Here is a 12,277-nt window from a genome sequence, read left to right on the forward strand (position 1 = left end):
CAAATATGAGTTTTTATGCAAATATCAATAAACTACAACGAGATGAAGCCTTTAACCAAAATAAACAATCTTCCTATTCCTCTATAAGAATAACATATTAGACAGCGTAATGTGTGTAAGCACTTTTTATATCTCGGTAACCAATTGACATAGAGAAATTATCAAAAATGCCTATTTGTGTATATGTTTTAGCTAAATCCACTGGTAAAACTAAAATTTTTATTTTTATTAATTTAAATGTAAAAAAAACATTTTTGGGGTACAAAACCTCTAAAAAATAACACAGATCGCTTATTTTGATAGTTTCGGGACTAGCGATCTGGCTGGTTTTTGAACTTAAAGTCATAAATGTTGTTTTACACGTTTGTACCAAATTTCATCAGAATCAGACCATTTTTACGTATTTCTTGTAAGAGAAATTTGCTATATGCCGTTAGAACATTTCACGCAGATTGTGAATTTTCCGCCCACAAAAGGAACTCCACATTTTGTTCATTAGACTAAAGTAAAGCCATCCATAAAATTAAAAACCGGACTATTTATTCCGTAAGCGAATCGGTCTCCACAAAATATCTCGAGCTGCAAAAAAGGTAGCGTGGCTGTTGAGGATTCATTTTAAAGCTTAAGGTCCAAAGACGGTGGGAAAAATATTAGAAGTGTCAACATAGTGTATTTGTATGTTTATTAATTTGTAGTGTCTTGTTTTTAGGTTAGAATTGCAATACAGTGTTGACATATATCGTGTTAGGGGAAGACCGCGACTACAAAGGAGAGTATTTAGGAATGGTGCACAGCATAGGGCATGGTTAAGGACAAATTACAAAAAGGGCAGCAATTGCTAGCTCTGCTAAGGGCCACTAGTTATCTATATTTCCGGATAACAGTGATCAGTTTGAGAAGTCATTTCCTGTGATACTGCATAAGCTTCTTACGATATATGCTTTTTTTATTATGGAATTAATGAGTTTAAATTGTTTTCGTTTTGAAAATGGATTTGTCTTTAATCTTTATTGGTAATCTACTAATTTTGTTAGTTGTGTCACAGAGAATGTGTTATTTTAGGACATGATCGGTTAGAAAAAGGTTAAAATATACTATATATTTAAAACCCATTGCAGTCTACTACAAAGTATCAAAATAATAAAATTACAGTAGGCTATATTTTACAACATATGGTACTTCAAGAGGCTCGTAACCCTAAAACAGAGGATATTACACGGCTTGATATCTTCCTGAGGTGTAAAAGTTTGACGTTGTAGCGAGATTTATGTGATTTCTGTAAAATATATCGCAGCCTTCAGGGAATGCACTGCTAGCACGGATTCAACAATGTTATTACATTACACATTAATATCTCTTCTCTTTGATTTGAAAGCTAAAGCTCAATATTATTTTAACACAAATTATATATCGCCATTATTAGTTTTAGAGTACCTACCTTTTGTTTTTAGCGGAGAGAGTTATACAATATATCACTATTTTAATGAGAACAACGCTACTTAGTTGCATATTTTTGGCTGATTATGAAAGAACAACAAGTGGGTAGAATCAATAACTTTCATATTCTTTGGGTCCATGGACGAATGTGTAGGTGTAGGTAGGTTAGCTCCGTTACGGGCTTTAAACCAGAATCATTTATTAAGATCCCAATGATATGAGAACAGCTGGGTCGGCCGAAATCTACTGACTTTTCTCATGATTGAACTAGTAATCAATTTTTTGATTGTCAGAGAAGTAACTCTAATAACAACTCAGCTATCGAATTTTACTTTGAACTTAACCCTTTGAGGTCGAATTTTTTTCCACATTTTCCGGTGAATTTAGCTTGTTATTCAATCAGCCAGGAAAATGGCGCCCAGCAACCTATACTCGCCATTCGACCAAAAAAATTAACTTTTTTGATTTTTGAATTATTTTTTTTTTTCTTTTGGTCTTTGTAGGTCGCCATTTTTGAGCAGACGGCAAATTGCGGGCGGCGACCTATACTCGCCATTCAACCGCGAAGGGTTTTAAAGTTATAATAGACTTATTTATAAAGATAGTCCTGCAGATAAAGGTGATTTTTGAATCCCCAAGTTACATTATCCCAAAGCCGTTGATGATTTAAGAGATTCAAACCCTGACCTTACAAATATTAGTCACTCCAAGAAGACTTTAACATCCCCTAAAACTATATTTGGTTGCTCTTACAGCTATTTTATACAAGGAACCATTCAAAACAGTAAATTTTACTGGTTCACAGTATATTGTTACACAGTAAGACTTTGATATCTGAGGTAAGGGAAAACATTCAACCTATCAAGTTTTTTATGTGACGTTTGAGTTATCATGGTTACCTAAAACTTAGTAATGAGATGTTAAATACTATGGAACGTCACAACCTTCATAGCTCAACTTTTAAAATGCTTTACCTTTAAAACTCAAGCTCACGCTATTTCTATGCATTGAAGAGTAAATTGTAGAAGCAAGATAAAAATTTATTGTAAAGACACAGTTGATTGAAGCCTTGCATTGTACAAACCATGTTGACAACAATAATTTAGATAAAGTTGCTTGTTTATTTCAAATAGGCTACTGTATGAAATGCAAATCAACAATTATTTGGAAATAAAATAAGCCTAGTACTGTGTTTGTTCCATCAAAATAAGACTTTTTGTTATACTTAAAACCAAATTTTCTTACATAAATCTGTAAACGCAGAAAAAACAATCTTCATAACTTTCAGCTGTTTCCTGTTTTAACCAGGGTTTCATATTTTTTTTTTTTTTTTTTTGTATATCAACATTTTACATTTACTGACGACATGACGTCCAATACCCACAAATGTTCACATCTCAACAAGAGTTAAAAAGAGCTGACTATGCACAGTAGGGCATAAAACATGGAGTAATGAAGCAAATCATGAGAACTACGAATTATAAAGGTACGCTTTGAATTATTGAGGCTTTTGGACGAGGACCTTCGAGTAATCTATATATTAATTTGAAACTGTTTTTCTTTGTGACAGCTATTTTGAGAGAACGGCTGGGCGTAGAAACTCGGTAGGGGTGTCTAAAGAAAGGTCTTGGTCTGAAGATGAGCCATCAAAAGAGAAACATGGTAAATTCCCTCGCGGCTCTGCCCCAGTGGCCTTTAAATTCCCATCCCATGTTATTCTTATGGAGGAAAACGGGGTTTTTGTCACAGCTAATTTGAGAGAACGGCTTTGTTTAGAAACTTGGTAGTCTAAAGAAAGGTATTGGTCTGTAGGTGAGCCCTCAAAAGAGAAACGAGGTAAATTTCCTTTTCCTACAGTCACCCGACAAAGTTGGCTTCCTTGTACTGTTTATAGTACAGAAAGCTGCTAATTGCTGCATATTTATACTTTGCCGTACGGTTTATACTTTGCCGTACGGTTTATACTTTGCCGCACATCAGGATTCCAACGAAACAACACAAAACAGCGTGGTTCCATTATGCACGTAATCCGTGTACGCTTGGAAATAGGTTGGCAACACTTAAAGATAATTATACTATGAGCAGCTGATTGACTATTATAACTACGATTTAACCTGTCATTTCGTGTTTATAGTTTCGGTATTTCTGAACTTTCTGGACTTTTCTTTTAAACGTTTTTAAAACCTTCCTACGATCTTAATAAACAAGAAAATACCTTTTAAGCATTTTTTTTAGGCGCGGAAACCACTTCAAATTACAAAAACATACGGAACTATATTCTCAAAACGCGGAGCACATTTATTGCCAAGGAAAAATAGCGGAGTGATATGGACCGCGGGTACTACTTTCTCTAGGGCACCATTTGTGTTGCCAGCTGAACCTAAAAACGTGTTGCATAGTGTTTGAAAGACTAATTATTTATATGCTTTATAGTGACTGTAGGAAAAATATAATGTGTAACACGAGTGAAAAAGGCCTTTGCTGCACTCGAGATCATTCCACACTCGCCTGCGGCTCGTGCGTAAACATTGCTCTCGTGTGCAGCAAAGTGCCACTTTCACCACTAGTTACACAAATAACTATGGGGCTCTGCCCCAGAGGTCTTCAAAGTTCACTCAGCAATTTTGTTTACTTTACGACCATATGGATAATTTTACACTATTTTTAATGAACCAGCTGTTACTGTTAAAATATTCAAAGGTCTACTGAAACTGTCAAAATTAAATGTTTACATTATTAGATTCTCCACTGCATGGCAAGTTTTTTATAGTTTCAACAAAATGATAAATGTATGATACGTTTTAAATGCTTTGTTCAAAAATCTATGCTTTATTGTTCTTAGGAAATTTTGAATTATGAAATAAGTAAGACATATCAATTTCAAAGGAACATATAATTATTCCTTATTGGGTTAGCTTATATATATTGTAAGATTGGCACTTGCCTTTTTCTGCCTACTTTCAATCACCATTTATTTTTTAATTCAAGAAAGAACTCCAGAAATTCATTTATTGGTATAAAAGTTTTCGACAATCGGGTTAAAAATTGTGTCATAGATGAGTACGTTGAGGATGAGAGCTGTGTTCAAGTTTTGGAATAGACTAACTACGGAGTCTATGGTTTTGGTAAAGTAGGTGAACTAATGTTAATTCAGGTATTTAAAAAAATGTGTACAGGGTTTTTACTTTGCTGTACACATGTAGCTAGGTCGAACAACGCATCTAAACCTCACTACATACAAAGCATTCGGAAACACAACAGTGTCATCACATCTCATCGCATTTGCATAATTTGTTACCAAGGCTGGACTAGGTTATGGATTTGGTCCCGCAAATGTTCAAGATTTGTGATCAAATTTCCTACAATTATGGTTCATTCCATCCATGAAATACATGCATAGCTTTTTGTTATCGATCTGGCCAAGGCGAAACTATCCCATAAGTTAATGAATTATCAAGTAAGAACAGGATGATTTAATACATGGGTCGATGTGGCAAGAGAAGGAATTAAAATTGCTTAGATCGAAGTAAGAATCTTACTGCTTTCTAGAGAATCAGATATTTTTATCAAATAAAAAAAAAATGATTTAGGCCAAATATGCTGATAAAATTCTGTATTTTTATGACCAAAGATGAAGATTTACTTATTAATCCGGATACAATCTGAATGATTTTCCTAAAGCAGATTGAATTAGTTGTTAGTAATAAATATTGACTCTTTCCGTAACATGATAGACTAATTATATGAACTCATTCTCCCATATAGTGAAAGTGGCTTTGACATGAAACAAACTCATGAACAAACAATTATAAGACTCCTAAAAAACCTTTTGGGTAACCTAAAGCCGATAAAAAGGTAGGAAAAATTGTGTTAAACGAATTCATCAATCACGTTTTTTAGGGAACACAATCGTCATACTTATTATTATGCTTATCCTCCCTTCATTTAACTAAGATTTTAATGACTTCACTCTATCTATCGCAGTTAGCTGAATTTACATAAAACCTCAAGATTAACCGTCGATTTCGACGGGGTTCTACTAGTATAGAGTAAAATTACATATCACAAAATGTCAAAACTCATTTTATCAAGGTTAAATATTTAAAAAGTTATAGGTGGTATTTTCAACAATGCGGTTTACCAGGATATCAAGGGGATTATGATAATTTGAGATAAAAAATAGTCCAAGATATCTAGGTACGAGTTATTAAGGTCCTACTGTAAAGTACTCTGTACACTGTAAAGTAAAACAGAGTAGAACTGTGATGGTAGGAATTCTAACCATTACCTCATTATCAATGTAAATTGTTCAAGATGGAGGGTTTGTATTCTCTATAAACTGTTTTCGTTATTGTCCATAACAGATTAAACTTATCCAATACAGTTATATTGGCGTATATTATTGTACACACTAGGGGAGTAAAAAATAAACCCATAATGCTCCTACAAGAATTCCCACTCAATTGAAATTGTTCAACATAAAGGGTTTGTATCCATCTTATTTATTTACCTTTACAAAAGAAATTCAAAAGATATTTCAAGGGCTTAAATATTGTAAGAACTAAAACTGAACAGTTAAAGTTCAGTACTTCTATCAGCAAGTAGTAACAAACATGGCTTTGAAATTTGAAAAAGTTGTGATCCATTGAAACACAGCAAATATATTCTCAAAATTGTATTGCTTACAACTGTAGACAAAAACTATTATTTGTTAGGTGAATGGTTAGGGTGACAATATGACAAGTATACTCCTAGATGTGCAATTGATGATCCCAAGATTAATCGGAGTCATCGTTGGGACACTGAGACGGGCTGATGACTGCAGACGACACTGGACGGGCTAAAAACGCTGCAGGGTTGAATGGAACTTGCTGTAAAAACAAATATCATAAGTTATACAGTCTATTAATGACTATAGGAAATGAACTTGAAAATGTGCTTTATTGTACAATTTATAACATAAGTACATTTTTACGCAGACACGTAAAAACAATGGTTAATAACCGTCTGTTTTGTTGGCACAAGAGTTGTTCAAATTACTTAAGATTAGAATAGTACTGAGCACTAAATAGATTGAAAAGATTGAAGAGATTGAAGGATAAGATTGAAGGATTGAAAAGATCATGGCCACTCCACTATGTCTTTGTAAATATTCATGTATATTCAGTGTTTGTATTTGTAAAAATTCTATCCAACCGACAATATCTCAAGTAAGAGATGTAAAACAAAAAGTTTTGCTTAGCTTAAGACTGACAATAACGCTCCGGCGTAGAAACCTAGGTCTCCACATTAAATCAATTGGATTGAAAGTTAAGCCTTAGATTATAACGAGATTATATGAACTTAAAAACGGAAATTGGAGACTAATTTATGTTAATTGCTCTCAAATTGACTTATTTTAGTTTAATTATGACTGTTATGCTGACCAACATTCTTTAAAACCAAATGACAGGTGAATTGTAATAGTAACAGCTGATTCTTTAGATGAATATTTGACCAGTCAAAGAGGACATAATTGAAAATGGATTTTAAATAGCATTGACTACTTTTAGGGATAAACTTGAAACCTGATTGAGGTATGATAATCACTGATCTGCAATCATCAAATTATATCCATAGTATATATCATGTATGTATATATATATATATCTCCATAAAAAAAATGTATCCATCATCAGATAACCTTACAAGGCCATGTTTCTCCACTAATTAAAAGATAAACATAGTTTTCTATTTTCAAGTAAAAGTACCAAACTTGCCTATTTCTTTGGAAATGTTGATTACTCTGATTATAAATACATATACAGTAGGACCTCACTAACTGGACAGTCAAAAGCTGACAGGGTGCACAAAAATATAAGCTATTTCCCCAGAACATTTAGTTTTAATATACATTCAACATTTCTTTGAGGATTGTTTACTCAATATGTAAAAATACTCATGTTTGTAATAAAATTGTATGTAAAAATTAGTCTGTTATGAATTTATTTATTAAAACCCATTAAAAATTTCAATATTTTGGATAACTTGACAGCCTCCGAGTCCACAAATAGTCGAATAAGTGAGGTATTACTGTACTTTTATTTCATAGATTTACTTACCTAGTAAAAGGTTGAAATGAATGGAACGGGAATCAAGCAAAGCACGCAAAGTACACACACCAAAAGTTGGAAACCAAATAAGCCAGTTAGTTTCTACCTGTACTGCAACTGCTGTTGAGGATTGAAATGAGTTCCCAGGAATACTTATTATAGAATAAGAATATACATAAGCATTAGTACAACACTTTGAACAAAATATTCAGATAAACACTTTGAACATAAGATTTCTCTAAAGACATACTATAGAGTAGGGTAGTATAAATTGAGTACACAAAATATTTTGGACTCTTAATTGCCTGAATGTTAATTAATTAGCTAAATCATTGACTTAAAATCTATATCTATAAAAGAGGAACTATGTATGTGTGTGTGTGTGTATGTATATACGTTATGGACTCCGAAACCGCTCGACAGATTGTAATGAAACTTTCAGGCATTATTAAGCATCTTTCAAGGATGGTTCGAGTGAAGTTTGGTGCAGATCTATCAAAAGGGCTCTGCCCCAGAGGATTTTAAGTGGGCCAATGTCAGACTTTTTGATCTACAATGTTTACAAATAAATATAATTTAAAAGCAGATGTTTACTTTTACCAACTGTTTTGTAGGTTTGAATAATTACAACATTCTGTATTAGCATTAGCCATGATTTGAAATAGTGCCACAGTGTTTCTACAGAGTGCAGCACAGAAAACTATTTTACTTTTGAATAAGTCCAAATGTATTAAACCCCAATCGCAGCACACCTGTGCACTTAACAACGTTTAAATTCTCCAATGTTAAATATTAAAACATAAAAACCTTTATAAAAGTACTGTATTATAAACAATAAAAGGGATGATTTTTTAAAATTTATGACAATTTGCAATCAAAAGGTGACAACATTGTTTCTTCATAAAATATGAATCAACAAATAAAGGTCTCAATAAAGGTCTCACTTTCTCTCCACGTCCCAAGTTTAATCACTTTGATTTTGTCGCAGATGGTCTCTCTTTTGCTAGAAATGTCAGAATACAATATTATATTAAACAACAGCCAAACACAGTCCAAATTCACAGTCCAAATTGTTCAACGCCCAATTGCTTGGATAAATTCAAACCTAAATCAAACTGGGAACCTGATCCTCTTCCTCCTGACCATCCAGTAGAGCAATTCATTAATACTGTAATCTCCAACATTTCTGATCCTAAATTTGAATCCTCACTACATTCAAAGGATAATCTTACAAAAAATGAAAGAAAAGCTTCTTTAAAAAAATTTTTAATAAAAAAATTCTTCCATAATAATTGTAAAAGCAGATAAAGGCAACAGTACAGTAATCTTGAATCGTGAAGATTATATAAAAGAAGCAGAAAGACAACTGAATGACGCTGAATTCTACAAAAAAATCCCAAATGACCATACCTTTACTTTCAATGATGACATTTCTAAATTTTTGCAAAAATATGGACCAAATGAAGACCTAAGTCAAGAAACTATAAAACTTTTGAGCCCTCTAAATCCAAGAACACCAATTTTTTATCTTTTACCTAAAGTCCACAAACCCATTCGACCACCACCTGGAAGACCTATCGTATCTGGATATGGATCACCCACTGAAAGGATCTCAGCATTCGTTGATGACACCCTCCAACCATTAGTGAAAACTTTACCGTCATATATAAGAGACTCCAAAGACTTCCTTAATAAAATTAAGAACTTAAACACCCCACTAACGGACAATACTATATTGGTGACAATTGATGTAGTTTCACTATATACTAACATCCCACATGAAGAAGGAGAAAAATCTGTAAAGAAATACCTAGAAAAACGTCCAGTTAACTCCAAACCTAGTGCAAATTTTATTATAAACTTAATTCATTTTGTTTTAACCATGAACAATTTTAAATTCCTTGATCAAAATTACCTTCAAGTGAAAGGGACAGCTATGGGCACACGTATGGCACCTTCTTTTGCAAACTTATTTGTTGGGCATGTTGAAGAACTTTTTCTAAATTCACAAATGTTGAAACCTTCAATTTGGTATAGGTTTATTGATGACATTTTCATGGTTTGGGAACATGGACTAGAAAACCTGCAAACTTTCCTTGAAAATCTAAATCAATTCTCAATCCTTAAATTTACCTGGAATTTCTCAGAAGATATTGTTACTTTTTTGGATGTTGACGTTTTTGTTAGAGATGGTATGTTAAAATCCAAAATCCATGTAAAGGATACGAATACAATGGATTACTTAGCTTACTCAAGCTGTCATCCTGCACACATTAAAAAATCCATACCAAAAAGCCTATCAATACGAGCAAAAAACCTTTGTTCTGAAAATCGTGATTACCAAAATTATATTGAAAAACTCAGCAATTCACTTAACAGAAGAGGTTATCCTAAAAATTTAATAGACAGTCAAATAAAAAGCTCAAAAAATCCTAACACAGATAATTTCAAAAAAGATCCAAAATTCATCACCCAATACTTTCCTGGCCTTTACAAAGTTAATAATGTTTTAAGAGTGGCACATAATATTCTTTCAAATTCACCTCTGACCCATAATTTGTTTTCCAAACCCCCAAGACTAATATACAAAAAAGCTCCTAACTTAAAAGACATTCTTTCAAAACCCAAACTACCTCCCACTTCCCAACCCTCAGCAAAACCTTCGGGCTGTAATCAATGCAACAAACCACGATGTGCCACTTGCAAATTAATCATCCCATCAAAAACTTTCACAAGCAGGCAAACAAAAAGATGTTATAACATAAATAGTAACATCACCTGTGAGTCTACTAATGTAATTTACCAAATTTCATGCAAAAATTGTCCTAAAGACTACATTGGCAAAACCACCAATGCTCTAAGAGTTCGTATGAATGGCCACAGATATGATGTAAACCATCCTGATAAACTAAAACCTGTGGCTATTCATGCGAGAGAGCATTCTCAAAATTTTGAACAATGTTATTCATTAAAAGGAATAAGAAAATTGGCAAAAGACGCACCAGACTTGAAATTAAGACAGCTTGAGCAAGCTCATCAATTAATACTTAAATCTAAAACACCTTCCGGTCTAAATTTGAGATAGTATATATATACATATATATATATATATATAAAATTTTTTCTTTCTTTCTATCAAAACATTTTCTTTTTTACTTCTTCATAAATTATATGTATTTTGGATTTATGCTAAAACCATATGATTCAGAGTGGTAAACACTTCTATTTGTTATTGTGTTTGTTCCTGAAGAAGGCTAATGCCGAAATATAGAAATTTCTATAAAAGTGTGTGATAAGTTTATTTTGAAAATGATTAAGCCGTTTGGCAATTTTATGAAGAAACAATGTTGAAACCTTTTGGTAATTATCTTTTTACACACTTTTTATTTTGTATTATCACTCTGTTTTCAAATATGGCTAATCTTGATTCAAAATCTTTTTTTCTCAATCAATATTCTTATTTTTCTAACAAAATTATTACTCTTGAATGTCATATACTATTTATGACATCTTGTTTGAACTACGGTTTTGCTCCAAAAGGTCTTAGACCTAAAATACCTCTCACTGGTGTTCCTCCTCAAGTTAGAGGTAAAATCACAGATTTCTCTATACGAACAAGTCTAGAACTTACAACACTAGTAACAGAAGAATATAAATCACTAAAGAATGAGTATGAACAACAACTGATTGATCTTTATAAACTCATACCACCTCAACATGATGTGATCAATGAAAAACGTAAAATTGACGATCAAAACCAATTAATGAAAACTAAAAGATGTGAAAATCTAAACAAAAAATTGAAAACCTTGTTTGATTCCTCTTCCAATATTGGGCTATGCCCAAATACCAGTTTTAAAGGATTATTAAATTCAGATCCAAACAAAAATTTTCAGCAACCCAATACACAAAATTTTCAGCAACCTAATACAACAAATTTTCAGCATCCCATTGTCCAAAATGAACTTGTAAACAACCTACAGATAAACAGTACTCCTAACCTAAATGAAGAACAAATTAAAACTGAGGGAAATGTAATGAATCTATCTAAATATGTTCTGAATGTAGATGAAATCTCTGTCCTCAATAAAGGTCTCACTTTCTCTCCACGTCCCAAGTTTAATCACTTTGATTTTGTCGCAGATGGTCTCTCTTTTGCTAGAAATGTCAGAATACAATATTATATTAAACAACAGCCAAACACAGTCCAAATTCACAGTCCAAATTGTTCAACGCCCAATTGCTTGGATAAATTCAAACCTAAATCAAACTGGGAACCTGATCCTCTTCCTCCTGACCATCCAGTAGAGCAATTCATTAATACTGTAATCTCCAACATTTCTGATCCTAAATTTGAATCCTCACTACATTCAAAGGATAATCTTACAAAAAATGAAAGAAAAGCTATACGTTCATTGAAAGAAAATTCTTCCATAATAATTGTAAAAGCAGATAAAGGCAACAGTACAGTAATCTTGAATCGTGAAGATTATATAAAAGAAGCAGAAAGACAACTGAATGACGCTGAATTCTACAAAAAAATCCCAAATGACCCTACCTTTACTTTCAATGATGACATTTCTAAATTTTTGCAAAAATATGGACCAAATGAAGACCTAAGTCAAGAAACTATAAAACTTTTGAGCCCTCTAAATCCAAGAACACCAATTTTTTATCTTTTACCTAAAGTCCACAAACCCATTCGACCACCACCTGGAAGACCTATCGTATCTGGATATGGATCACCC

General features: G+C 32.8%; 1 protein-coding gene across 1 annotated transcript in view; it reads right to left on the reverse strand.

Moving 5' to 3' along the window:
• Window positions 1-6,159: 6,159 nt before the first annotated feature.
• LOC128999626 (eukaryotic translation initiation factor 4E-binding protein Mextli-like) overlaps window positions 6,160-12,277 on the reverse strand; it is a 61,509-nt gene continuing 55,391 nt past the window's right edge. Inside the window, exon 14 of the mRNA XM_054426217.1 lies at window positions 6,160-6,308. Coding sequence (XP_054282192.1) covers window positions 6,216-6,308 — 93 coding nt within the window. The 3' untranslated portion in view covers window positions 6,160-6,215. The remainder of the gene's footprint in view (window positions 6,309-12,277) is intronic.

The sequence above is a fragment of the Macrosteles quadrilineatus genome, unplaced genomic scaffold (assembly GCF_028750875.1).
Source record: "Macrosteles quadrilineatus isolate MER2022 unplaced genomic scaffold, UCM_ALF_1.0 Scaffold_8__2_contigs__length_117827958, whole genome shotgun sequence".
Taxonomy (NCBI): Eukaryota; Metazoa; Arthropoda; class Insecta; order Hemiptera; family Cicadellidae; genus Macrosteles; species Macrosteles quadrilineatus.